Below are 27,372 nucleotides of genomic sequence, written 5' to 3'. Positions count from 1 at the left end.
TGGTGTATCTGGATTTTGTGAAAGTATTTGACACAGTTCCCCATAAATGTTTACTGTACAAAATAAGGTCCATTGGCATGGACCATAGGATGAGTACATGGATTAAAAACTGGCTACAAGGGCGAGTTCAGAGGGTGGTGATAAATGGGGAGTACTTGGAATGGTCAGGGGTGGGTAGTGGGGTCCCCCAGGGTTCTGTGCTGGGAACAATCCTATTTAATTTGTTCATAAATGACCTGGAGGATGGGGTAAACAGTTCAATCTCTGTATTTGCAGACGATACTAAGCTAAGCTGGGGTGGGCAACTACATGGCAAATGAGGTTTAATGTAGAAAAATGTAAAATAATGCATTTGGGTGGCAAAAATATGAATGCAATCTATACACTGGGGGGAGAACCTCTGGGGGAATCTAGGATGCAAAAGAACCTGGAGGTCCTAGTAGATGATAGGCTCAGCAATGGCATGCAATGCCAAGCTGCTGCTAACAAAGCAAACAGAATATTGGCATGCATTAAAAAGGAGATGAACTCCAGAGATAAAACGATAATTCTCCCGCTCTACAAGACTCTGGTCCGGCCGCACCTAGAGTATGCTGTCCAGTTCTGGGCACCAGTCCTCAAGAAGGATGTACTGGAAATGTAGCGAATACAAAGAAGGGCAACAAAGCTAAAAAAGGGTCTGGAGGATATTAGTTATGAGGAAAGGTTGCGAGCACTGAACGTATTCTCTCTGGAGAAGAGACGCTTGAGAGGGGTTATGATTTCAATTTATAAATACTGGACTGGTGACCCCACAATAGGGATAAAACTTTTTCACGGAAGGGAGTTTAACAAGACTCGTGGCCACTCATTAAAATTAGAAGAAAAGAGTTTTATCCTTAAACTGCGTAGAAGGTTCTTTGCTGTATCAGCGGCAAGGATGTGGAATTCCCTTCCACAGGTGGTGGTCTCAGCAGGGAGTATCGATAGTTTCAAAAAACTATTACATAAGCACCTGAACAACTGCAACATACAGGAATATACAATATAATACTGACTTATAATCACACACAGGTTGGACTTGATGGACTTGTGTCTTTATTCAAACTCACCTACTTCAGCTTTTACTTTTTTAATAAGTTCAGGGAACAACTGGCCTGGGAATCAAAAAAGAAGTAATAATGTAAAGAAAAAATACCGCGCTGGTGTCCAAAGTGAATACTAAAGCAGCCAGCACAGCAAAGGACACAATTGTATTCTAGGATAGTGGTAAAATATGTGCAGCGCTAATCTGATTTAAAATGGGTGTATTACAAAATATCTACTTTGAGTGTTCAATTCAGTGCCAACCGAACACAGTAAAGTAAAGCTCGGTTCACACAGGGACGACTTATCAGGCGACCTAGTCGCCTGACAAGTCGCCTCCCGTTCTGTGCTATGGAACCGTTCTAAGGGGAGTTCAATCTCTGTATTTGCAAGTCGCTCCGACTTAGAAAAAGGTTCCTGTACGACTTTGGGGGCGACTTGGGGCGACTTGCATAGACTTCTATACAGAAGTCGTTTTGCAAGTCGCCCGGGCAGTCGTGTGCAGGTCGCCTCGGTGAGGCGACCTGCAAGTCGTGCCGCCTCTGGTTTGATCACCTATCCGTGTTAGGTGATGGATACAAATACTGTAAATGATACAAAACTTTGAATACCATACAATCACACCATTATGTGATCTTGGGTTTAGCTGAATAACCTCAATCCATAGTGCATTGTGTAAATATTGAAATAACTTATGAATTAAAATAATGAAAGAAAAGAAAAAAAAAGTCCAAATAAACAAATGAGAAGACAAATGTCCAAAATAGTGATCCAGAGTAACTAGGTAAGTACCAACGCCAGCAGAAAAGGACACCACTGTAAAGGGTTGCACCACCACCGATTATGAGGGGGCTTACCAGAACGAGTGGACCCATTAAAACTTATGTCTAGTGGGTCTACACAAGCAGGGGTGTACACCACTAAAGATGAAATCTCCACGCCACTTCCTCCCGGGTAATAGATGGGATATTCAGCTTCCACTGTCCCTTCCTCAATGCAGGGCAACTGTGCAAGACTTGCAACATCAAAGTATCTTCTCTCTACTGCTCAATCAGTGCATCGAAAAAAAAGACAAAATAGCGCCACATAGCGTAAAACCATATGATTGGAAAATTTATTTTAAAATTCAGAACACTCACATTTCCATGTATAAAAAAGCGCTTAATGGGTATTTGTGACAGCTTGTAGAACCCAATGGCACCAACAGGGTCGAGCCCTGTTGGTGCCATTGGGTTCTACAAGCTGTCACAGATACCCTTTAAGCACTTTTTTATACATGGAAATGTGAGTGTTCTGACTTTAAAAATTAGTGTTCTGATTTTAACCACTTAGCCAGTGTTAAGTGGTTAAAGCGGAGGTCCGCCGAATTTTTTTTTTAAAGTCAGCAGCTACAAATACTGCAGCTGCTGACTTTTAAAATAAGGACACTTACCTGTCCAGGGCGCCCGCGATGTCGGCACCCGAAGCCGATCTCTCCCTCGGCTCTCGGGTGCTGCCGCCGTCATCTTCGGTAAGGGAATCAGGAAGTGAAGCCGCTTGCGCTTCATTTCTTGGTTCCTTACTGCGCATGTGCGAGTCGCGATGCGCAATCCGAATGGTCCCTGCTGGCTCTGGGACCCGTGTGTGTCCCAGCAGACAGCACAGGGGGACGGGAAGAGGCGTAGACTCCCGCAGGAGTCTATGCCCAGAAGTGGGTGCAAATACTTGTCTTAGCCAGGTATCTGCACCCCCCTGAAAGGTGCCAAATGTGACACCGGAGGGGGGGAGGGTTCCGAAAAGTGGAAGTTCTATTTTTGTGTGAAACTCCGCTTTACATCCCAAAAACGGCTCTGTCTGGGGTTTGCATGTTCTCTCTGTGTCTACGTGAGTTTCCTCCAGTTTCCTCCCACACTCCAAAGACATACTGGTAGGCTAATTGGTTCTTGTCTAAATTGGCCCATGTATGTATACAGGTGAGATGGGACCTTAGATTGTAATATCCTTGAGGACAGGGACTGTTGTGAATGTATATGTAAAGTGCTGTGTAAATTGATGGTGCTATATAAGAACCATATAAGAACATAGATCCTCACTGACCACAGTCACGGCTAGCCACAGCAGACAATGTCATGTGATCCAACAGTAGACAGTCACTGTATTACCAAAAGTATTTGGACGCCTGCCTTTACACGCACATGAACTTTAATGGCATCCCAGTCTTAGTCTGTAGGGTTCAATATTGAGTTGGCCCACCCTTGCAAGCTATAACAGCTTCAACTCTTCTGGGAAGGCTGTCCACAAGGTTTAGGAGTGTGTCTATGGGAATGTTTGACCATTCTTTCAGAAGCCCATTTGTGAGGTCAGGTATTGATGTTGGATGGAAAGGCCTGGCTCATAGTCTCCACTCTAATTCATCCCAAAGGTGTTCTATCGGGTTGAGGTCAAGACTCTGTGCAGGCCAGTCAAGTCCCTCCACCCCAAGCTTACTCATCCATGTCTTTATAGACCTTGCTTTGTGCACTGGTCCAAATCATTTGGTGGAGGGGGGATTATGGTTTGGGGTTGGGCTTGGCCCCTTACTTCCAGGGAACTTTTAAGGCTTCAGCATACCAAGACATTTTGGACAATTTCATTCTCCCAACTTTGTGGGAACAGTTTGGGGATTGCCCCTTCCTGTTCCAACTGTGCAACAGTGCACAAAGCAAGGTCCATAAAGACAAGGATGAGCAGGTTTGGGTTGAAGGAACTTGACTGGCCTCCAACATCAGTGCCTGACCTCGCAAATGCACTTCTGGAAGAATGGTCAAACATTCCCATAGACACACTCCTAAACCTTGTGGACAGCCTTCCCAGAAGAGTTGAAGCTGTTATAGCTGCAAAGGGTAGGCCAACCCAGTATTGAACCCTACGGACTAAGACTGGGATGCCATTAAAGTTCATGTGTTTGTAAAGGCAGGCGTCCCAATACTTTTGGTAATATAGTGTAAAAACTGTATGTAAATATAACATATTTATGCATGAGAACATTTACTATTTTTGCCCTGACTATCAGCAAAATCTTCCGATACCCTGGAGTTAACGGGTGGCTTTGCGGTTACTCTACACGCTTCCTTTGGTCGACAAGCACAGTCATGTTACAGTAACTTTGAACAGAGAGGAATGATGCTCAAAACGAGAAACGGCGCGCCCCAATAAAAAACGTGAAGCAGTTCGAAACTGCTATTTATAAAGATATGCTACTGTGGGCCAAAGTTGTCTTTTGGTTTCAGAATCTGTCTCCACTTTCAGAACATGGTCAGGGCTGACATGTTGGTAACAGTTCTGAAATGAGATCAGCTATAAACTAATATCCTCATTTTTAAGATGGGCTAAGGCCCGGGGAAGGGAGGTGGTACAGAAGGATGCAGTTGATGAAGATTAGACATGCAACCTTCAAAATATGCATCAAATGGAGAAGATATCATTAAGGTTACCAGGGCCAGGTGAGAAATCTTTTAGCATTTTTTAAAATAAACCAATAAACAAAAAACACTTGTTATAGGAATATTCAACAAGAGCCACTGCATTCATTCAGCAAAACCTTAAAGGAATGTGAAGACTGTCTTTTTTTTTTTTTGCTATGCATGAAGACATAAGCCTCGTACACACGATCGGATTTTCTGCAGACAAAGCCTCGGACTTTTGTTCGAAGGGCGTTGGCTAAAAACTTGTCTTGCATACAAATGGCACACAATTGTCTGCCAACAAACACAAACGTAGTGACGTACTAGATGTACTACGAGCCGATAAAGAGGAAGTTCAATTGTCAGGCGCCACCCTTTGGGCTCCTTCTGCTAATTTCGTGTTAGTAGAAGTTTGTTGAGTGTTGATTCGCGCTTTTCATTTTGCACTTTTCATTTTGCACTTTTCAGTTCGTTTCTGAACGGACGTTCGTCAACCAGACATGTTGCGGAATCGGAGGAGATAACGTGTTATTTATTATTGGCCTTGGAGTTATTGCTTTGACCCAAGTCCAGGAACAGGAGGAGGAGGATTTCTTGGACCAAAAATTGGTTGCTTTATTAATGGTGACCAATTATGTCAGATGCCTTTGCTGCGGGAGCTCCAGGAGAATAATCCGGATGATTTTCGGAATTATCTCCGGATGACGGACCCCTGCTTTCAACAACTCTTGGCATTGTTGACCCCCCTATATTAAGAAGCAGGACACATGCATGAGGCTTTTATTTTATTTTTTGGTTGAATAATGATTTGATTTGGTATATTTTCTATATTTATGAATGCATAGAATGCATCCTTTTTGGTTAAGTTCTATTGGCAGATAGCATGTCTAATTTTATTTGTTTTCTTTTTTTAATGAACAATAAAAAAATGTGGAGAATAATACTTGGCTATGTGTTTTACTTCAAATGACAGTTTAGGGGTGGACAGTAACATTTCAAAATATACAATGTAAAATTAACAAAGAACACCAACATAGTTGTATCTTTGATCTTAAAAAAACTACGGGATAATGGTGTTGTGGTAACTTGCCCAAAAAAAAAAAAGAAAACAAGCATAATATTATTCTTGATTTCACTAGAAAATAAAAGCCTTTTAATATACGTTTGGCAGAACTCCATCAGTATCACCAGCAAAGCAGCTTCATTATTATCACATTAAAGAAGAAGAGAATTGTGCGCTGCATTTCGAGATTTCATAATTTGCCGCGTCACGAATGTTAATTCTCCATTACGAAGGCTAGTTTACAAGAGCGACTGCTTCTGGCTCGTCTTTGCTTCCAAGCATGGGCGTTTGTACTTTGGACTTTTGTCCAACGGACTTGTATACACGCGTTCGGAAAATCTGACAGCAGACCATTGTCTGCGGAAAATTTTAAAGCCTGCTATCCAACATTTGTCCGCGGAAAATCCGATAACAATTGTCCAGTGGAGCGTACACACGGTCGGATTTTCCGCCAACAGCCTGACATCACACAATTCCCGTCGGAAAATCCGATCGTGTGTACGAGGCTTAAATCTGCTTGATGTCTGCCCTTAAATCCTTGTTTCTATGTTTAAGTCCTTGTTTCTATGTATAGTTTCTTAACACATATGTACATGGAAGGAACCATGTTGCTTTTTACATACTCTGCTTCCTGCTTTGCAGCACAATGGTTGTGCTTTACTGCTTCTTCTCTCAATGCAAGTCAATGAGTCAGTTGACCCACTGTAAACAATACAGTCCCTTTGTGGCTGGTATCTATTTCAGCAGATGTTAGGCAGGGTCCCTGTAATAGCTAAAGTACTCTAGTGACGAATCTACAAATCTCTAGTTATAATAAAATAACAAATAAGTAAAATGTGAAAATTACATCAGAAATTACTTTTGGAAAATGTTGAAGTAATTACTCTTCATTAACAGCATTAGGGGATACAAGACTGAATTTTACCATTTTCACTGTTGCCACCTTTTTATTCATTTCCAGGTATGGAGAAACGCTCTTATTGTATTCAGGACATTGATAAGGATTGTGCAGAGCGTTGTAGTGACGGCGAGTTCATTAACTGGAACAGATCACCTCCTCAATGTGCAACTTGTAACAAGTGTAATAAAGGTAACGGCTTCTATATTTTGTCAAGATGGTCCTACATACGATAAGGGATTGCTCTCCCTTCTCTGTGTATATGCTGTGCCAGTTCAGATTTCAACCAATGAGAATTCATTTAGCATTCTGAAGAGTGACCAAACACAGGGACACAATTCGTACTTCTTCATGATGGTCCACATAGGGTGCCATTAAAAAAAACAGAAAAACATATACATACAGTATCTCACAAAAGTAAAAAAAGTACACCCCTCACATTTTTGTAAATATTTTATTCTATCTTTTCATGTGATGTTTCATGTCAGAAATGACACTTTGCTACAATGTAAAGTAGTGAGTGTACAGCTTGTATAACAGTGTAAATTTGCTGTCCCCTCAAAATAACTCAACACACAGCCATTAATGTCTAAACCACTGGCAACAAAAGTGAGTACACCCCTAAGTGAAAATGTCCAAATTGGGCCCAAAGTGTCAATATTTTGTGTGACCACCATTATTTTCCAGCACCGCCTTAACCCTCTTGGGCATGGAGTTCACCAGAGCTTCACAGGTTGCCACTGGAGTCCTCTTCCACTCCTCCATGACGACATCACGGAGCTGGTAGATGTTAGAGACCTTGTGCTCTTCCACCTTCTGTTTGAGGATGCCCCACAGATGCTCAATAGGGTTTTGGTCTGCTTGGCCAGTCCATCACCTTTAAACATGGTTACAATTATTTGCTAATTCCCGCTAGAATTCTCTAAAATTGTTATAGTGTTGCCTAAGGCCCCTTTCACGCTGAAGCGACTTAAAAGTAGCACGGTTTTATCGCAATTTTGCCGCGATTTCAGGGAATGCCTGTGTAAACTTGGGGTCTATGGACCTCAACTCGCATGAAAGTCAGACTAAAGTACTACAGGGACTACTTTGAAGTCGGCACGACTTATGAATGGTTATCATTGGAAATTATGGGGAACGACTTGTCATGCGACTTGGGAGTCCCAAGTCGCAGGGCAAGTCGCACAAGTGTGAAAGGGGCCTAAGGAACTTTTGAGAAAAAGCCTAAAAAAACATTCAATTTTGCTTAATCCACACAGAACAAATCCACATGCAAATTCACTAAACAAGCTGTTATACTAATTTTATATATTTATATATTTATTTATATTTATATACCTCACTGTTCATGGGTCCTCCAGTCATGCGCATGTAGAATTCAAAATTAGAATGTGTATTTTTCTCATTGGAAAGAAATTATTTTGATGCAGTTGCGCTTATATCATAGAACCCATGAGCCCCCTTTCCAGTCTTCTACTTGCACTGTTACAGCAACACATTGGGGGTTATTTACTAAACCTGGAGCATACAGAATCTGGTGCAGCCGTGCATAGTAACCAATCAGCTTCTAACTTCAGCTTGTTCAGTTATGCTTTGATAATAAAACCCGGAAGCTGATTGGTTACAATACAGAGCTGCACCAGATTCGGTGTGCACCAGTTTTTATTAAATCTCCCCCATTGCATGTATTTGTAGGGAGCTCTAGGTGCCAGCACGTTATGCTTTTTTGTGTGGTGGTCCTAGAAACAGAGATCCCTGAAGAAAGGTTCCCATAGGAAAAAACATGTTTAGTTACTTCTATTTCAGCAATTTACCAATATATAAATATATTTCATTCACAGAAGATCTGCTTGTGGAGGTTCAGAGCTGCTCCTTGAATACAGAAGCAGTCTGCCAGTGCCAAGATGGGTTTTACTGCCAGAGCCCTCTAGGGAAAACGTGTGCACGGTGTAAGCGCCACAAAGAGTGCCCACCTGGGCAGGGAGTAAAGACAAAAGGTACAAAAGGTTTATATTTATTAGGAAAGGCCCATTAAACACAGCCTGCACTGGGCCCGACAACTGTCTGCAAATTTGCAGTCCATCTGAAAATGTTTAGGCTGATTAAGGTTGTCTGCAAAGGCAGTGAAAAAAAAGGAATGTCCAAAAAAATGAGTTTTTGCCATACCTATAGTTTAGTGTCACAACAATACATCTTCCTGATGAGGTTGCCAGCCCAAGTCATAAAATTGTGTTATATGTGTGTGGTATGATTAATAAAGACTCACTGTCCTCATAAAAGATTCTCTTGAGCATTTCCTTCAACAACTGGCACCTCTGCACATCTCCTCCACCCTTTTATTGGGGCTCAGCTCCTGAATCACCGGGATCCTACTGCTTTCTAGTGCAAGACTCTCCGGAAGAACCCCCATTAACTGTGGCCACTCTCTGCGCATTGACAGCTATAATGTTCTATGTACAGGTTGCTTGATCACCGCCCAGGCATCTTGCAACCTTACAGATGAAAGTATCAACCACTTGCCGATCGCAATACGTATATGTAGCACCCTCTGGTGTGCTACTAGTGGTAGTGCAGGTAAATTATAGCTGGCCCAGGGATAAACCCGAGTTATGGAATCTGGGTCAGAGTTATTAGAAGTTAGGGCTGGATGACTCATCCTGGCAGCTCTTTGGTGCCTCCCCCGGTTGTAGAATGTTGGAGAATATTCTAGAAATTAGTGGGCAGAGGCTAGGAGGGTTGCCTTGCATATTAAGGGGCTCTTAGCCAATCTTCAGGAAGTAGACCTGACAGGGAACTAAGGAGTCCTTAAAATCACCATGAGCCATGCCAGCTGGGGAGTTGGATGGAAGATGGAGAAGCAGTGCTGAGGGAGTCTGTCGGTGGCCCTTGGGGACCCCTTCCAGGGAGGGGTTTTACCTTGGGTTATGAATAATAAAGGCTCACTGTTATCATAAAAGATTCTCTTGAGCATTTCCTCCAACAATTGGCACCTCTGCGCATCTCCTCCATCCTTTTATTGGGGCTCAGCTCCAGAATCAGTACATACACCGGGATCCCACTGATTTCTAGCACAGGAATCTCCGGAAGAACCCCCATTGAATGTAGCCACCCTCTGCGCATTGACAGCTATAATGTTCTATGTACAGGTTGCTTGATCACCGCCCAGTCATCTTGTAACCTTGTGTATATTTGTCCAACAAGATGTGTTACTGGCGCAAAACTCAGTTTTAATAACCCATCAATCTAGTTTGCTGCAATCATGTGGGCCCACCGAAGAAATAGTGGAATGCAATTATAGTAAAAAGTGGGTTGCGCTAACTTTTGTGTATAATAACCACCATAAAGTGTGCAAATTGTGCAAAGTAAAAAAAAAATTCTATATTGATCCTATAATAAAGTGTTTTTCTCTGCCATCTATATTGGTATATTGATATCTTTCTCTTTTTTTTGCTTTATATAAAAAAACTTATCTTTCCCATATATTATTTCTGATCAAAATGTATCTAGGTGAAATATCTTATAGTGTTACCGGTCACTGTATAAAGTGCTAGTGCTAACAAAATATAAAAAAATATAGGTAGATATATAAGTGAGAAATAAACTGAAAACTAAAATCATACAATGTGCCAATTGTATTACTTCATTCATAGAATTCCCATATCAATGTATATATGTGCTGCACAGTGCAAGAAAATTTGCAGAAATTTTTTTTTGGGGGGGGGGGGAATGTCCCCAACATGTGCACCACAGTACACTAGATGTCCTCAGTGAGTGATCACTCCTGTGCAGTAATAATGTTTTTCTATAATATAAAGTGCTCCGAATTCACCACTTATTGTGATTTCACCACCACCTGTTTCAATGGCCACTCACCAGATACGGTAAGAATATTTTGTTAGCACTAGCACTTTATACAGTGATTGGTAACACTATAAGATATTTCATCTAGATACATTTTGATCAGAAAGAATATATGGGAAAGATAAGTTTTTTGATATAAAGCCAAAAAAAAGAGGAAAATATCAATATACCAATATACCTGGCAGAGAAAAACACTTTATTATTGGATCAATATAGAAATATCTTGTAACCTTACACATGAAAGTATTAACCACTTGCCGACCGCAATACGTATATGTAGCACCCTCTGGTGTGCTACTAGTGGTAGTGCAGGTAAATTATAGCTGACCCAGGGATAAACCTCGGGTTGAAGCTCGGGAGGCTGACCTGGAAGAATCCCACTACTGCAGGCAGTTGGAGAAAAACTTTCCGGAGAGGCAGCAGGAGCAAAGAGAGACAGAGTGAGTAGATCAGTACGGTGCATGGACAGACAAGGGGAGAGACTGCCAGCTGTAGCAGGTCTCTCTTGAAGACAGAGGTGTGCCTAATTCTTCATCCAACCTTGCCCTGGGAAGTCTCCAGAATGTGTCAGTTGGGTAGACTGGTGGGAAGAAGCAGCCAGGTGGGCAGGCCTGGTGAAGTGGCATCCAGGTGGGCTAGCATTTCTGCGGGAAGTAGAGCTGGGACCAGTGTCTACAGGAAAGCAGATGGTGTTGTAAGAAGCAGTTCACTCCATATTTGCTTTTTTTTCCCAAGGGACTGAGAGTTCCTAAACTGTAATGGCCAGTTGCTGAACTAACTGAAAAGACTGTTAGCTCCCAAGGAGTGCAAAGGATCAAGTTTGTGCAGGAGGAAGAAGTGGAAGCTGTGACTAGGGATGAAGTTGTCCCTGGTTTTGTTTGTAATTTTCAAGTTGGGCATCCCATAATCCCTACCCCATCAAAGTTATCATTCCCTAATACAGGGGTAGGCAGCCTTAGAGAGATGGAGATCTACTTGAACAACACTGATGAAGTCAAAGATCATCGGGCACAGTGTCGCCCCCCCCACCCCCCCAAAAAAAACAAAAAAACAAAAAAAACAGTAAGACCAACCTTTTTTTTTACTCAGAACAAAAATAAGTATTACAAGAGAGTGCAGTATTTAGGAGTGTGTTATGCAGAGAATGCAGGGTTCACCAATGCATTACACTCAGAATGCAGGGTTCAGGAGTGCATTGTGGTCAGAATGCAGGGATCAGGAGTGCGTTGCGGTCAGAATGCAGGCTTCAGGAGTGCATTGCAGTCAAAATGCAGGGATCAGGAGTGCGTTGCGGTCAGAATGCAGGGTTCAGGAGTGCATTGCGGTCAAAATGCAGAGATGGGGGGGGGGGTGATGTGAAGGGTGGTAGGGGACACTGCTATGACCCTGCCCATAACAGTGTCCTCTGCCCCCTTCACATCACAGTGGTGTCTTCTGCCCCCCCTTTCCCCATAGCAGTAACCCCCCTTCCCTCCTCCCCCATAGCACAGTGTTCTACCTGTTTCCACATCGGAGACCTGGAGGTGGCACAGCTCTGGACAGAGGGGCGGGAGCTGGCAGAGTGAATTTTCATATTAGCAAGCTGGTGATTGGTTGCTTATGAACACCCTGTTTGTGTGCTAGCCACCAATCACAAGTGGTTTAACATAAAAAGTTTGTTTGGCCAGCTCCTCCTCCCGCCCTCCATCCTGGGCTGTGCTTCCTCCCGGTCTCCGCTTCTCACTGATCACAGCGGTGGGGGCTCATGTACATGTATGTTTGAGCTTCAGGCGACAGAACGCTCAGATGTGAACAGAGGCTATTGAAATTAATGGGATTTGGTTTGTTGAGCGTTTTAGAGCTACAAGCTTCAAGCAGAAAATTGCTCAGGTGTGAACGGGGCCTAATAAAATTAATAAAATACCAAGTGAAATTTTCTGTGCCTTTTTCAGGAACTTCAGAAAAGGACACAGTATGTGAAGCATGCCCCCCTGGCACGTACTCCTCCATCAACTCCGCCACAGAAAATTGTAAACCGCACACAGAGTGAGTATAATTATATAATATATATATAATATAATTATGTGTTAATAATGGCAAGCTTCCAGACCAAACTGTCTTCATATTGATAGGCCAGAGAATCTATCCAAATGATTCAAAAATAATCTACAGATTATTTTTATTTTTTATTATTTTTATTTATTACTACACAATCTACACAGTGCTTTACATATACAGTGCCTTGAAAAAGTATTCATACGCCTTGAAATTTTCCACATTGTGTCATGTTACAAGCAAAAACGTAAATGTATTTTATTGGGATTTTATGTGATAGACCAACACAAAGTGGCACATAATTGTGAAGTGGAAGGAAAATGATAAATGGTTTTCAAAATTGTTTACAAATAAATATGTGAAAAGTGTGGCGTGTATTTGTATTCAGCCCCCCTGAGTCAATACTTTGTAGAACCACCTCTCACTGCAATTACAGCTGCAAGTCTTTTTGGGGATGTCTCTACCAGCTTTGAACATCTAGAGAGGGACATTTTTGCCCATTTTTCTTTGTAAAATATCTCAAGCTCTGTCAAATTGGATGGAGAACGTCTGTGAACAGCAATTTTCAAGTTTTGCCACAGATTCTCTATCGGATTTAGGTCTGGACTTTGACTGGGCCATTCTAACACATGAATATGCTTTGACCTAAACCATTCCATTGTAGCTCTGCCTGTATGTTTAGGGTCGTTGTTCTGCTGGAAGGTGAACCTCCGCCTCAGTCTCAAGTCTTTTTCAGACTCTAACAGGTTTTCTTCTAAGATTGTCCTGTATTTGGCTTCATTCATCTTCCCATCAACTCTGACCAGCTTCCCTGTCCCTGCTGAAGAAAAGCATCCCCACAACATGATGCTGCCACCACCATGTTTCACGGTGGGGATGGTGTGTTCAGGATGATGTGCAGTGTTAGTTTTCTGCTATACATAGCGTTTTGTTTTTAGGACAAAATTTCAATTTTAGTCTTATCTGACCAGAGCACCTTCTTCCACATGTTTGCTGTGTGCCCCACATGGATTCTCGCAAACTGAAAACGGGACTTTTTATAGCTTTCTTTTAACAATGCCACTCTTCCATAAAGGCCAGATTTGTGGAGAAAACGACTAATAGTTGTCCTGTAGACAGATTCTCCCACCTGAGCTGTTGATCTCTGCAGCTCCTCCAGAGTTACCATGGACCTCTTGGCTGCTTCTCTGATGAATGCTCTCCTTGCCCAGCCTGTCAGTTTAGGTGGACGGCCATGTCTTGGTAGGTTTGCAGTTGTGCCATACTCTTTTCTTTTTTGGATGATGGATTGAACAGCGCTCTGTGAGATGTTCAAAGCTTGGGATATTTTTTATAACCTAACCCTGCTTTAAACTTCTCCACAACTTTATCCCTGACCTGTCTGGTGTGTTCATTCGCCTTCATGATGCTGTTTGTTCACTAAGGTTCTTTAACAAACCTCTGAGGGCTGCACAGAACAGCTGTATTTATACTGAGATTAAATTACATACAGGTGGACTCTATTTACTAATTAGGTGAATTCTGAAGGCAATTGGTTCCACTAGAATTTAGTTAGGGGTATCAGAGTAAAGGGGGCTGAATACAATTTCACGCCACACTTTTCAGATATTCATTTGTAAAAATGTTGAAAACCATTTATCATTTTCCTTCCGCTTCACAATTATGTGCCACTTTGTGTTGGTCTATCGCATAAAATACATTTACGTTATTAGTTGTAATATGACAAAATGTGGAAAGTTTCAAGGGGAATGAATACTTTTTTCAAGGCACTGTACACTCACCGGCCACTTTCGGTACACCTCTTCAATTGCTTGGTAACACAAATTGCTAATCAGCCAATCACATGGCAGCAACTCAATGCATTTAGGCATCTAGAGGTCTTGTTGAAGTTCAAACCGAGCATCAGAATAGGGAAGAAAGAGGATATAAGTGACTTTGAACATGCCATGGTTGTTGGTGCTAGACGGGCTAGTCTGAGTATTTCAAAAACTGCTGATCTCCTGGGATTTTCACACACAACCATCTCTCGGGTTTACAGAGAATGGTCCGAAAAACAGAAAATATCCAGTGAGCGGCAGTTGTGTGGAGGAAAATGACTCAGAGGTCAGAAGGGAGAATGATTCGAGATGATAGAAAGGCAACAGTAACTTAAATAACCACTCGTTACAGCCAAGGTATGCAGAATACCATCTCTGAATGCACAGCACATCCAACCTTGAAGCATCCACTTGTCTATGTAGGGCTATGGACTGCATTGGTCTTGATGAGGTCAGGACTTTAGACTGGTGGAGCATCGTGGAGAAGACATTGTGGGGACCAGTTTGGCAGCACAGGTGAATGGAGGATCAGGAAAGTAGATCTTCTTTTCTATATCTCATAGACCTAAACTTGCAATTAAAGTGGTTGTATACCTAGTTACACCACTTTTACCTACAGGTAAGCCTATAATAAGGCTTACCTGTAGGTACCGTGAATATCTCCTAAACTTGCACAGTTTAAGAGATATTGACTGTATACGCTTGTGCTGACGTCATGTGCACTGAAGAAACAGCCCGCTGGTGCTGTTTCTTCAGGGCCTGTGCTGTGACCGGCGGCTCCCTCGCATGCGCGGGAGTGGCCCCATCGCGGCTCAGGCCAATCACAGCGCCGGAGCCCGCAAACCCAGAAATAACTCCAGGAGACATATCGCCGGTCACAGCGGTGTACAGGGACTGCTACAACAGCATCAGTCTAAGGTAAGTATTTCATAATGAGCTCGTAAGTGATGCATACAAGCTCGTTATGCTTTTGTCTTGCAAGGTTTTTTTTTTTTTGGGGGGGGGGGGGGGCTTTTGCTTTTTGAGTTTACAACCACTTTAACCCTTGCTATGTGGTCGCAGCCTCACTGCAAAGGGAAATGTTTAAGTTTCCCAGAGCTGGACTTTAAAGCCTTAGCCAATTTACCAAATATGAGCTAACATTCACAAAAGGAAGAATTCAATAGTAAAAGTGTGATTGTAAAATATTTGAAACTCCCAGCTTTAGCAAAAACTAGTGGTTTTCTAAAAATAAACTCCAGGCAAGCAACTACTTTCACACTTAAAGGACATACCTGCCAAAGGTTTGTAATTCTGTTCAGCCAGTTCTGGGATCCAGGCATCTTCACCAGACAGCACAGCCAGGTCTTTGACCTCCACTGCATTGCCAGCATAACTTGGTCAAGAAAACACTATCCCCGTGTACATTTTTTATTTCAAATCTAGCCACATGAAGACCAGACCTTTTTTGGGACTTTTTGTTTGAAATTAGTAATTCAATTACTTTAAATTACTTAGATTAAATTTTGTGCTAGAAAAATTACTTTGAACCCCCAAACAATAAAATGGCGATCGTTGCAAAATTTTATGTCACACGGTATTTGCGCAGCGGTCTTTCAAACTCTTTTTTTTGAAAAAATACATTTTAATAAATAAAAAAAAACACAATAGTTACCCCAATTTTTTTGTATAATGTGAAAGATGTTACGCTGAGTAAATAGATACCTAAAATGTCATGCTTTAAAATTGCACATGCTCGTGGAATGGTGACAAACGACGTTACTTAAAAAAATCTCCATAGGCGACACTTTAAAAAATGTTTAGGTTACCTGTTTAAAGTTACAGAGAAGGTCTAGTGCTAGAATTATTGCTCTCGCTCTAGCGATACCTCGTATGTGTGGTTTGAACACCATTTACATATGTGTGCATGACTTACATATGGGTTCGCTTCTGCGTGCGAGCACCAAGGGATGGGGTGCTCTATATATGTATATTTTTTTACTATTATTATTTATTTTAATTCCTTTTTTTTTTTTTACACTGTCCCTTTATTTATTTTTTACCGCTTTTATTCCTATTAAAAGGCATGTAAACATCTCTTGTAATAGAAATAAGGATGACAGGTCCTCTTTATTGAGAGATCTGGTGTCAAAAATACCCCAGATCTCTCATTTACCTTTAAAAGCAAAAAAAAAATAATTTTTTTGCATTTTGAATTGAAAAAATAATTATTTGTTTTGTCCCGAGAACCTGAAGTGACGTCAGAGGTCGATCTGGTCCTCCAAGGGCATAGAGACGAGTGGGGGCCATATTGCCCTTACTCGACTAACTGCCCAGCAAACAGCCGCATCGAATCGCTTCCAGGTTTTACCGATGGCTCAGGTAAGCCTGGAAACGACCGCGGCGAATCCGCCCATGGGACCACTTTTATCTTGCACAGAATCGCCCATGGTAAAAAATGATTCTGAGGTTATGGAAGCTAGCTGCTGCCATAACACCGGTATTTAAAACGGAGTTCCAGGCAATTTATCAACCCCCCGTTCTTGACCACTTCCTATAATCTACTTGACTTTTTTCCCTGCAGTGCAAATACCCTTTTTGTGGTTTTAATCCTTTGCTTCCACATCATGCCCGCCCGCCCATTGGCTCCTGGGATATGAGGAGTCAATGGGCATCCACCGCTTGTAGCATTGCTGGGCTTTGTATGATATGTGCATGCGCGAGATTGGGAGGTGCATGCTGGGTAGCCAGCAGCGACGTATCCCAGTAGGAGATACCAGTGGGCTTCAGATGCCCACACTAAAGATGGCAGCCCGCTCGGTGGGAATAGCAAGGTTATAAAAAAAAAATTAAAATTTGCTAAACCTACATTCATTACTAATCTCATTGGATATAGGATTAGGTGGAAAAAACACGGGGGGTGTTTTTTTAAAAAAAAAGAACAAATAAAACTGGAACTCCAATTTAATGTCAAAGTAATGACGTATTTTTACTATGGGCCGGTCGGCAAGTGGCTAGACATAGAAACAAAGTTTATTCTGACACTTTAACACACATTGTAACCAGATTGAAACATTGCTACTTAAATAAAAAAGATGGTAGGTGCTCAAACTTGGATGTTGGGGAAGCAAACCCCTGACAGCCACGCCATCAACCTTTACTCATCGCCTTGTGCCCTACCCCAATCCGTCCGATTTTCTCCTACTTTATCCACTTTCAGACGATCCCTGAAAACTCATCTCTTCAGAGAAGCCTATCTGGCCCCCACCTAACAACTGTACATTTATCTTCTCAATCAGCACATCACCCATAGTTATTACCTTTTGTATCTGTTGACCTTCCCTCTTAGATTGTAAGCTCTAAGGAGCAGGGCCCTCTGATTCCTACTGTATCAAATTGTATTCTATTTGTACTGTTTACCCTCAAGTTGTAAAGCGCTACGTAAACTGTTGGCGCTATATAAATACTGTATAATAATAATAATAATAATAGCCCTAGGTATGTAGGGGAATTGGTTAATTAGGTGCATAGTGTAGCAGCTGTACTATCGCTCCTTAGCTTTTGACTGTATGTACTGGTCGGGTAGAGCTGTGATCCTCATACAAACACATTAACACACATTGATAATAGTATTTGCATCAATCTTATGTATATCTAAACATTAAATAAGAGGCAAAACCAGGAGAAAAGCGCACTAAAAAGTTCTTATTTAGAACACAAAAACAGAATAACATAACTTCCTATTCCGAGGGTTTATATGGTCCTATCGGAAACCATGCCTATTATTCCAGCTTCTTCATCTCCCCAAAATCTCCCCAAAATATGGGGGGGTGGGTTGGGGGGAGTGGGCATATTATGGATGGCTCACCTCACTAGGCTGGTTAACTGGTATTGTCATGCTTAGGCGAAGCATTGGGTGGCCTTGGAGATGGAGGACTCAGGTGGTACGGCGAAGAGCTGGCCATGGATTGCCTCCCCATTGGCTGAAAGTTCTTAGTAACCATCCCACTCTGAGAAGCACTTTGCAAGTATCTAGGGACACCTTCCGTGGCTCCTCGATTTCTCTGATGCCTTCCCCCATGGTTCCTATTTTGGGTAATCCGGAATTCGAGCCAGTCCTCCAGAACCTTCAGTTTCTCCGCCTAAAGCCGGGCGGTAGTCTTTACCCCTGGGACTTCTTGGAGTCAGATGGTAAACTCTCATCCACAGCACTTGCCTCCGCTGCAGACTCCCCGTTAGACTTTTGGAGCGGTCTTTAGCTTTGGTACTTTCTCCGTCAATGTTCCCGTTCCCCGGGCATCTCTCGTCAGCTCACAGAGTTGTAGAGTATTTGTCATAAGAGGGAACCGATTCGCCATAGCCTTTTTACCATTTATGCTGTCCTGATATGACCGGAGTCGAGTTTTACCCCCTCCTTCATTTGCCAGTGGGAATCCGATCATGCTATGTAGTTTACCGATTCACAAAAGGAGAAAATCTTCCACTATGCCCAGAAATCCTCCATGGCCACTAAGGTCCAAGAGGCCAATTATAAGATCCTGGCGAGGTGGTACAGGGTTCGCACGACCTTATACCGTATTTTTCCGCAAGTACCTGACGCATGCTGGCGGTCCAATGGGGATCATGGCACAATGTTACATATTTTCTGGGAGTGTCCACTGTCCAAAGCTTAGACTGTTCTGGCAAGACGTGGCTAGTACTATCAAACACTTGACTAATGTCGATCTGGCGGATGACCCTTCAGCATGTTTGCTGCACCTCTCTCGACGGTCCATTAAAAAGTACAAGATCTCTCTTACTATTCAGTTATTAAATCCGGCCAAGCCGTGCATTCCCACCCACCTTAGAGGTCTCTCTGGTTTACCAAAATTATTGAACTCAGAGACATGGAAGACCTTACGGCTACACTCAACAACCAGGAGGGGTCCTTTCGTGACACTTGGAGGCCCTGGCAACACTTTGTCTTTACGGATGCCTATTTACAGAAAGTTTCGGATCCTGGTTGATTTTGCCTGGGACTTGTTCTGAGGCCCTGGGTGAGAGAATTTGCTTTTTGTTCTTTATTGTCCTTTTCCCTTCTGCTCTGGGCCTATACCCTGTTCCTCTATGCTGTGTGTGTTCCTCTTCTGCAATTTTTTGTTCTTTCCCTTTTTATTCCCCTCTGTTCCTCTTTTCTCCCCTTTATACCCTTTCAGTCATTCTGGAATATTTTCCATGCAGTTTTTTGCTGCTATTGTGTATCTGATTATGTTGTTACAGTTCACGTTCTTATTGGGATATACTGGCCACCGGGGGGTTTTCTTTCAACCCCGGTATTTTCCATAAGATTGCTTCACCAAGTTGGAGCTATCCTATATATCAGGGATATGCAATTAGCGGACCTCCAGCTATTGCAAAACTACAAGTCCCATCATGCCTCTGCCTCTGCGTGTCATGCTTGCGGCTGTCAGTCTTCTAATGCCTCATGGGACTTGTAGTTCTGCAACAGCTGGAGGTCCGCTAATTGCATATCCCTGCTATATATATTGGGAACCCTGGAGATGTTTTTTTTTTACTGCGTTTTCTCCGATATATTCCCACCCGCCCAACTTAGACCTCATTCTTGCACATGCTCTGTTTTGCTGAGCTACTTGTATAGCTCTGATGCCGTGTATGTTACCAGCATAACTATGTGCAGTAAAACCTTGGTTTGAGAACATTTTGCAAGACAAGCAACATTTTTAAACAAAATTTGACTTGATATATAAGCGTTGTCTTGATATACAAGTAGCGTCAAGTCACAACTGAGTATAAAAGAGAAGAGAGGTGCCTCTAAGTGTAGCAATATGGTTACATTTAATGAAGGCACAACATTTAGCAAATCACATGGTTGATGATTAAAACATATAAGTATGCAGGCAAAGCTGTTCACATAAACCATTCTCTGCACTGCCATCTACATCATCCCTTCCACTCTGCGCTCCACGAGCGTTTCAATCATCGCTTTCAGATCGCTCTACTGCAGGGTAGTCTTCCCGGTCATGATTGCAGACTGACAGCGGTGAGAGGCGGTGATGCAGGGGGATGGTCTATGTGGACAGCTTTACCCCGGATGCCTGCATAACTTAGATGTGCCTCTTTTAATCATCAACCATGTGAGTTGCTAAATGTTGTACATTCATTAAATGTAACCATATTGCTACACTTAGAGGCTCCTCTCTTCTCTTTTATACTTTGTAGCTCCTGATGGATTTTGCTTCTAATCCCCTTGTGGAGGCTTCCATTTGTGGATGGACATTTTATGGTTACACAACTTATCACATTGCTATCATCTTTTTATATGGACTATATACGGAAGGACCTATGAATAAATGGTTGCGGAACGAATCATTTGAGTTTCCATTATTTCTTATGGGGAAATTCGCTTTGATATACAAGTGCTTTGGATTACAAGCATGTTTCTGGAACAAATTATGCTCGCAACCCAAGGTTTTACTGTAATTGTATTTTTGCAATACTCTTGGTTTGGTATGTATAATGCAACTTATGGTTCAACAAGGGAATTACAAAAAAAAAAGAAACTGAATAACATGACCACAGGTTTTATGTTACAGGGTGAAGCTGACCACAGATATACTGCCCACTTCAGCTTTCACACAAGAACTAAAAATAATATGCTAATTATCACAAGTCATCTCCTGTAAAAAAAAAAAAGCATAGCAATTGCGACTATGTGTCATAGAAAGTCCACATCAAAGACACCTAAAGCTGTGACATACAGTACATGAAGGAAACTTAACACTGACCTTTGCTTTGTATTTTAAGCAACATTTAATTTGACACCATGTATGCATTATAGCCAATCAAGTTGCTACATGCGTGGTCACCCTATATGGTCACATTTGATATTTTTATTGCAAGCGCATTTCCAACATGCACATGAAGAGAAAAACTCCAGGGATGGCATTTTTAACATAGTTTACATTAGTCCAGCTTGAACCAATGTAACTATGTATATACCATACCTGGCTGATGTCCCTGGAAGCTGGAAATCACTGAAGTAGACATTATTATATATTTCAGTGTTCTCTACTTGCTTCAGGGTCTAATGCCGAGTGGTTCCCTTGCTGCATTATAAACACAGGAGGTCGCCCCCCTCAGCACCGGCAATGCTTTGCATTTACTGAATAAATTCAAAGCGTTCTATGATTGGGCGAGGTGGAGAGGTGAGGCAGTGATGTCACGCTCTCCACTTCGTCCAATCTGAGAATGCTTTGCATGCACTGAGAAAATGCAAATTGATCTCTAAATGGCGCTTGCGCCAGGGGGTGACCTCCTGTGTTCACAATGCAGCAGAGCAGCTGCTCATCACAGGACAGAAATTAGTGGGGATCACTGAAGTAGTTGTGTCTACTACAATGATTTCCGGCTTCTAGAGGGATCCCACGGGTATGGTATATGCTTACTTACATTGGTCCAAGCTGGGCTAATGTAGTTATATATAAATGCCATAAATGGAATTTTGTTCTTCTCGGTACAAAAAACAATCATGTGTACTGCTTATCAATAAACACATTCAGTTAATTTAAAGGAAATCTAGGTTTATTGTACACATTTTCTTTAATTATTTATTATGGTTAGGACTAAACTTTTTTCTCACTAGTTTTCTTTTTTCCAGGTAAAATTTCAAATATTGCAAATTCATTTTTAAGCCAGGGGATTGAGATCTTGGCTTCAGTTTGCCAAAGAATGCGTCTCCTGGTGATTTAAAAAAAGCCCGTTGTTTAGAGAGCTCAATAGATAAAGTTGTAATTTATATATAGACCTGAGTGAGTCATTACAGCCTTATCTTATATTCTGCAAGAGATTTCTAGTGAGACAAGCCAGCCCCGAAGCATTAGCTAACCTACAGTGCTCTGTATATCCTTTGTCATGTATTATTTGAAAAAATAAGACTGTGTGCGTGTGCATAGAAAAACAGATATAAACAGTTTACAGGAGAAGTACAGCCAAATCTCGTTTGTCTGTACTACTTCTGTAAATCACAGGAGTTCAGTTCGTTAAGCACTCCTGTGACCCATTTTCAGCAGACAGCTGGCTGAAGCGCACTGTCGGCTGACATCACAGAGCCGGTCCAGGCTGGGTATCGCCACAATATGGTTGGGATCCGCCCACAACCCTGGACCGGCATCTGGCCCAGCCTCTCAGAATTGAGAATTTTTAAACAGACATCAAAAACTATAAAAGTTTCTATTTGGGGATAGAAAAACAGAAAAAATACAGCTTCCATTTTTTTTTCCAGCTGTGCTAACTTGCAGCAAAAGATATTAAGCAAAGGGGACTCCATGACAGACACAGTTTGCAAAACATCTGGTCATACAACTCCGGATTCAGAGAAGAAAAATGATGTCTTGGAGAACAAGAGGTCTGGAGACAATGCAGGCACAATCCCTTCAGCAGAGCAGAGATATACAACACCCAGAGTCCATATAGTCCACCATATCTCTGAAACTTCTACTGCATCTTTTCCTGTGACTTCACCCAAAGATGAAGAAGGCACCAAAGGTAAGTGGACATGTTTTGTGGTGTGTGTCACTATAGGTAGACAGCACCGTCATGCTTGAAATCTGTGTGGTACTTCCACTGTGAACCTAATGACATAGAAAAATATGAAAGGAACTGATCACGTGTTCACTCATCCCATCTCAACTCAACTCAGGAGAACTATTCAACTTGAATTTCAAATGACCACAGTGTTTTTTTTTTATTCATTATTATTAATTAAATGTGAATTCTTATCAACTGAAATTTCCTTACACATTTTTTTTCAAATTTTTATTGTAAAGAGAAAAAGGAAATATCCAAGTTATACAAGTGACCATAATCCTACTGATATTGAAATAAGCAGCAGACAGGACTCCAGTGAATCACCCCACACGGTGCACAGGAGAAGCTTACCAGATAGTGTTGATCCTCGTATAAAAGAGCGGTCAAAATATCTTTTTTTTTTTTTATATAGATCCTACTTGGTTCTCAGCTCCTTCAGTCTCCCAGCACCATGTGGCAAAAGTGTCACCAGGACTCCAAGGCTATTGCCAACTGCCAGACCTCAATCTCATATGTATGGGCAGCACAGTGGTGTAGTGGTTAGCACTTTCACCTAGCAGCAAAAAGGGTCGCTGGTTTGAATCCCGACCGTGACACCATCTGCCTTGGAGTTTGCATGTTCTCCTCCCTGTGCCTGCATGGGTTTCCTCTGGGTACTCTGGTTTCCTCCCACACTCTAAAGACATGCTGGTAGGTTATTCGGATCTTGTCTAAATTGGCCCTAGTATATTTATGAATGTGTGTTAGGGGGACCTTAGGTTGTAAGCTCCTTGGGGGTAGGGACCGATGTGAATGTACAATGTATATATAAAGCGCTGTGTAAATTGATAGCGCTATATAAGTACCTGAAATAAATAAATATGTAGGGAACAAACTCCCCATAGTTTAAAACCGTAAGTTTAAAATTTTTATTTATTTTTTATTTATTAAAAGTTGCACTTGCAGACAAAATAGAAATCCACAGAGATGTATACATTGTATTAAACTCTAATGTGCCAACATCAAAGATGGTCACTGTCCGGCACGCATGCGTGCTGATGTACGCCTAGGCATACATTACTTGATACTTTCTTATAACTGATAACCAACTTGTAGGCGGCAATAGCATACTGATACCAAAGTTCAGGAAAGTGTGGGAAGCTTCAAGAAAAGCTTCGCGACCTGGTTCATGCAACAATATGAATATTCAGTCTTAAATATCCATAAAAGTGTAGTCACCTATGGAAGATTTAAATTAGCCGCTTTAAAATTTAACAAAGGACCCAGCGTACATGGGCTTTTTGAGATTACTTAAAGAGGTTCTTCAGTTCCCATAATGCCCCCCCCCCCCCCCGCCTCACTTTCCAACATACATATGTAAAGAAAAACTCCAGGGATGGCATTTTTAACATAGTTTACATTAGTCCAGCTTGAATCAATGTAACTGTATATACCATACCTGGCTGAGGAAGCTGGAAATCACTAAAGTAGACACTGCTATGTCAGTGTTCTCTACTTGCTTCAGGGTCCCATGCTGAGTGGTTACCTTGCTGCATTATAAACACAGGAGGTCGCCCCCCTCAACAAGGGAAATGCTTTGCATTTTCTGAATAAATTCAAAGGGTTCTATGATTGGAAGAGGTGGGGCAGTGATGTTAAGGTTAAGCATCAATTCTGACTATATTTCTAGAGAGGAACCCAGGCCGGCCTGTTCAACCTTTTATCCTAATGAGAGATGACGCTAAACAAGCATGGTATGAGGGCCCTTAAGCAGCAATGACAGAATGTCCCCGTTGCAGATCTGATGGTCTTCACTGGCTGTCGGAGCTCATTAACTATATCCAAAAAGGTTTAGTGACAGAGTGGTCGTATATCTTATAATGACTGTAGCTAAAGATGCCTATGTACAGTGTTTGAATAGAAATGCAGTGAAGTGTTCCCAAGGTAAAGCTGTCTGTGCACAGTGTCCCAGTAAAACAACCAAGGAAAGGCTTGCAAAAGTGGGCAATTGCCCTCTCACCAACGACCAGGCCGATTCAACGTCTTGCAAATAACGACCACTGGATAGACGTCCTGGCGGCGGACTCGCTTGTGATGATCCCCTGACTGCGAGACACAGAGCGTGGGTTACTGTACAGTTGAGTTGGTGCTGGTCATTTGTCTGATGAGCAGCAGGCAGCGATGAACCCCTTCTTAGTCGGGTAGGAATGATGTACACCCGCGTGGTAGGCCGCGACTTCACTCTCACTGCGCGGAGAGATCGATCACACACAAGGCCTGGGAAGAAGAAAGCCTGGGGCAGGTCTCTGGTTTCTTTTATAGCTCTTTCTCAGCAATCTCTCAGATGGTAGTAAAGATCCCTGGGATATGTAGTATGAGCGTATAATCATGCAAGGGAACAGCCATCGGGTGGAACTACAATCCCACAATCCCCTTGATTGGGCTTACAAATATGATGTAAGTTTAACACCGTTACCAGGGGAATAATATGATATACAGATATGGCAGGGAATAGCGGTTCGTTGCAATCATGGTCCATATTGCTACATTGGCTATTACGCCTTGGGGGGGGGGGCACCCAATCATTTGACTACTGTGATTGGCTGTCACAGTGGTCACATGATCGCTCCCGATCAATACTAGAGATTGGCAGCTGTCTTCAAAGCTCAGTCAGTGTGTTGAGAGCGCACTCTCAGCACAAAAACCTCTGCTTCCCACCAACCCATATATGCGGCGCATGGGTGTTATAGCCCACTCTATATGCCACCACACATATGTATTGCATGAGCGGCAAAGGGTTAAAGGAGAAGCACAGAAAAACCTGGTTTGGCTGTACTTCTCCCGTGGATCACAGGAGTGCACAGCCCAGCCAATGCATGCGGGGGGGGGGTGGGGGGGGGGGGCAGAGCAGAGAGCTGGTGACTGAGAGTCACCAGCTCTCTGCTCACGGATCTGTGAGAACTGAAGGATCGGCGGTGTTTGATGGCTCAGTTCTCAGTGTTATAGCCGGCGGAGGGCAGATGCAGCATCGGAGTGATGCTGCATCCAGCTAGGTAAGTATGATTAAAAAATAAATAAAAAACAAACCCATACTTTTCTTTTAAACCAGCCAACAAAGGGGGGGTCTATGTAAATAAAATTGCTGGGCTCAGCCATCACAAATAATCACTGTAGTTTGCTGATTCTTCTGATCGTCAATTCAATCTAGTCAATGAGTCCACACATCTAAGCTTAAAAGATTGTACAATCCAATTGTGTGCCATCATCTGTAGACTGTTTATCCAGATCAATTAAAGTGAAAGTAAAAAGTCCTGCTGTGCAAAAAGACTATCCACCATTGTCATGCTAGAACTTGTGCTACTCAACATTTTTCATGTTTTTTAATTTTGTTTTGTCAACCTTTTTACACTGTAATGGTAACTCTAATAAACAAAATTGTTGCATCCATAGATAAATGGAATGGCGGTTACATTGTGGCCTTGATAATCTGCATCCTAATCCTTTTCGTAGCCCTTGCCATGATCCTCAAGCAGAAACTATGCCGTCTGAAGCTGTGGATAAAAAATACACGTAAGTGTTGTCTTAGTTTTACGAAATCCTAAATTTACCAGAGAAAAAATGAAGAGCTTTGTGCCTACAGCACCACCTATATAGAATTTTCCATGAATTTCCATTCAACTAACAAATACAGTTTTATTTATATTGGTCAACATGGATCTGGGAGGATATATATATATGGAAACTGCAATTAATGACTTGTTTTCCGGAGCTATCCCTCCTGCAGTTCTCTCCTTTCACCACTAGATGTTCTCAGTCTTCCAGGTTGAGGGCAGGCTACATGGGCCCACCCCTGAAGGGTCTTCAAAAAAATGCCCTGCATTCACTGTGTAATGGTGCAGAGTACAGCAACATGCCAGTGCCCCTCCTTGTATCATTGAGGACCGCCTACTGCAGGGTGAAGGCTATAAAGAAAAATGACTTTGCATGTCACGTGACTGGCAAGATAACTTTCAGAAAAAGAATATAAAAAAATACTGCTGAGGGGACTTTCATAGGGGGAGGTCCATAAAGACATGGGTGAGCGGGTTTGGGGTGGAGGAACTTGACTGGCCTGCACAGAGTCCTGACCTCGACCCGATAGAACACATGAATTAGGGATGAATTAGAGCGAAGACTGCAAGCCAGGCCTTCTCGTCAAACATCGGTGCCTGACCTCACAAATGCGCTTCTGGAAGAATGGTCAAACATTCCCATAGACACTCCAAAACCTTGTGGACAGCCTTCCCAGAAGAGATGAAGCTGTTATAGCTGCAAAGGGTGGGCCAACTCAATATTGAACCCTACGGACTAAGACTGGGACGCCATTAAAGTTCATGTGCGTGTAAATGCAAGCGTCCTAATACTTTTGGTAATATAGTGTATTCCTCTATAGCCACAAATAATATAAATCCACTTTGTGTGCACCAAATGCTTTTACCAAACTTACCTTGTAAAAGTAGGGGTATCGTCATCACTGTGCTGTACATAGACTGTGCAGAGAGCAGAGCTGTAGGAGGGGCCCAGCAAGCCCCACCCACTATTGGCTACCTGTAGAAAAATAGAGCAGGGGCGGGGACAAGACCAGACAACCTGCACAAGGAAAGAGAGCAGCAGTGAGCGGTCTTTATT

General features: G+C 42.3%; 1 protein-coding gene across 1 annotated transcript in view; it reads left to right on the top strand.

Moving 5' to 3' along the window:
- The window catches only part of LOC141111328 (tumor necrosis factor receptor superfamily member 8-like), a 73,555-nt gene that overhangs the window by 31,281 nt on the left and 14,902 nt on the right, over nt 1–27,372 (top strand). Inside the window, exons 4-8 of the mRNA XM_073603520.1 lie at nt 6,512–6,640; nt 8,290–8,445; nt 12,241–12,334; nt 22,421–22,683; nt 26,155–26,274. Of these exons, the coding sequence (XP_073459621.1) occupies nt 6,512–6,640; nt 8,290–8,445; nt 12,241–12,334; nt 22,421–22,683; nt 26,155–26,274 (762 nt within the window). The remainder of the gene's footprint in view (nt 1–6,511; nt 6,641–8,289; nt 8,446–12,240; nt 12,335–22,420; nt 22,684–26,154; nt 26,275–27,372) is intronic.

This window comes from Aquarana catesbeiana, linkage group LG10 (assembly GCF_042186555.1).
Source record: "Aquarana catesbeiana isolate 2022-GZ linkage group LG10, ASM4218655v1, whole genome shotgun sequence".
NCBI classification, from domain to species: domain Eukaryota; kingdom Metazoa; phylum Chordata; class Amphibia; order Anura; family Ranidae; genus Aquarana; species Aquarana catesbeiana.
This window is presented reverse-complemented; position numbering and strand designations above follow the sequence as displayed.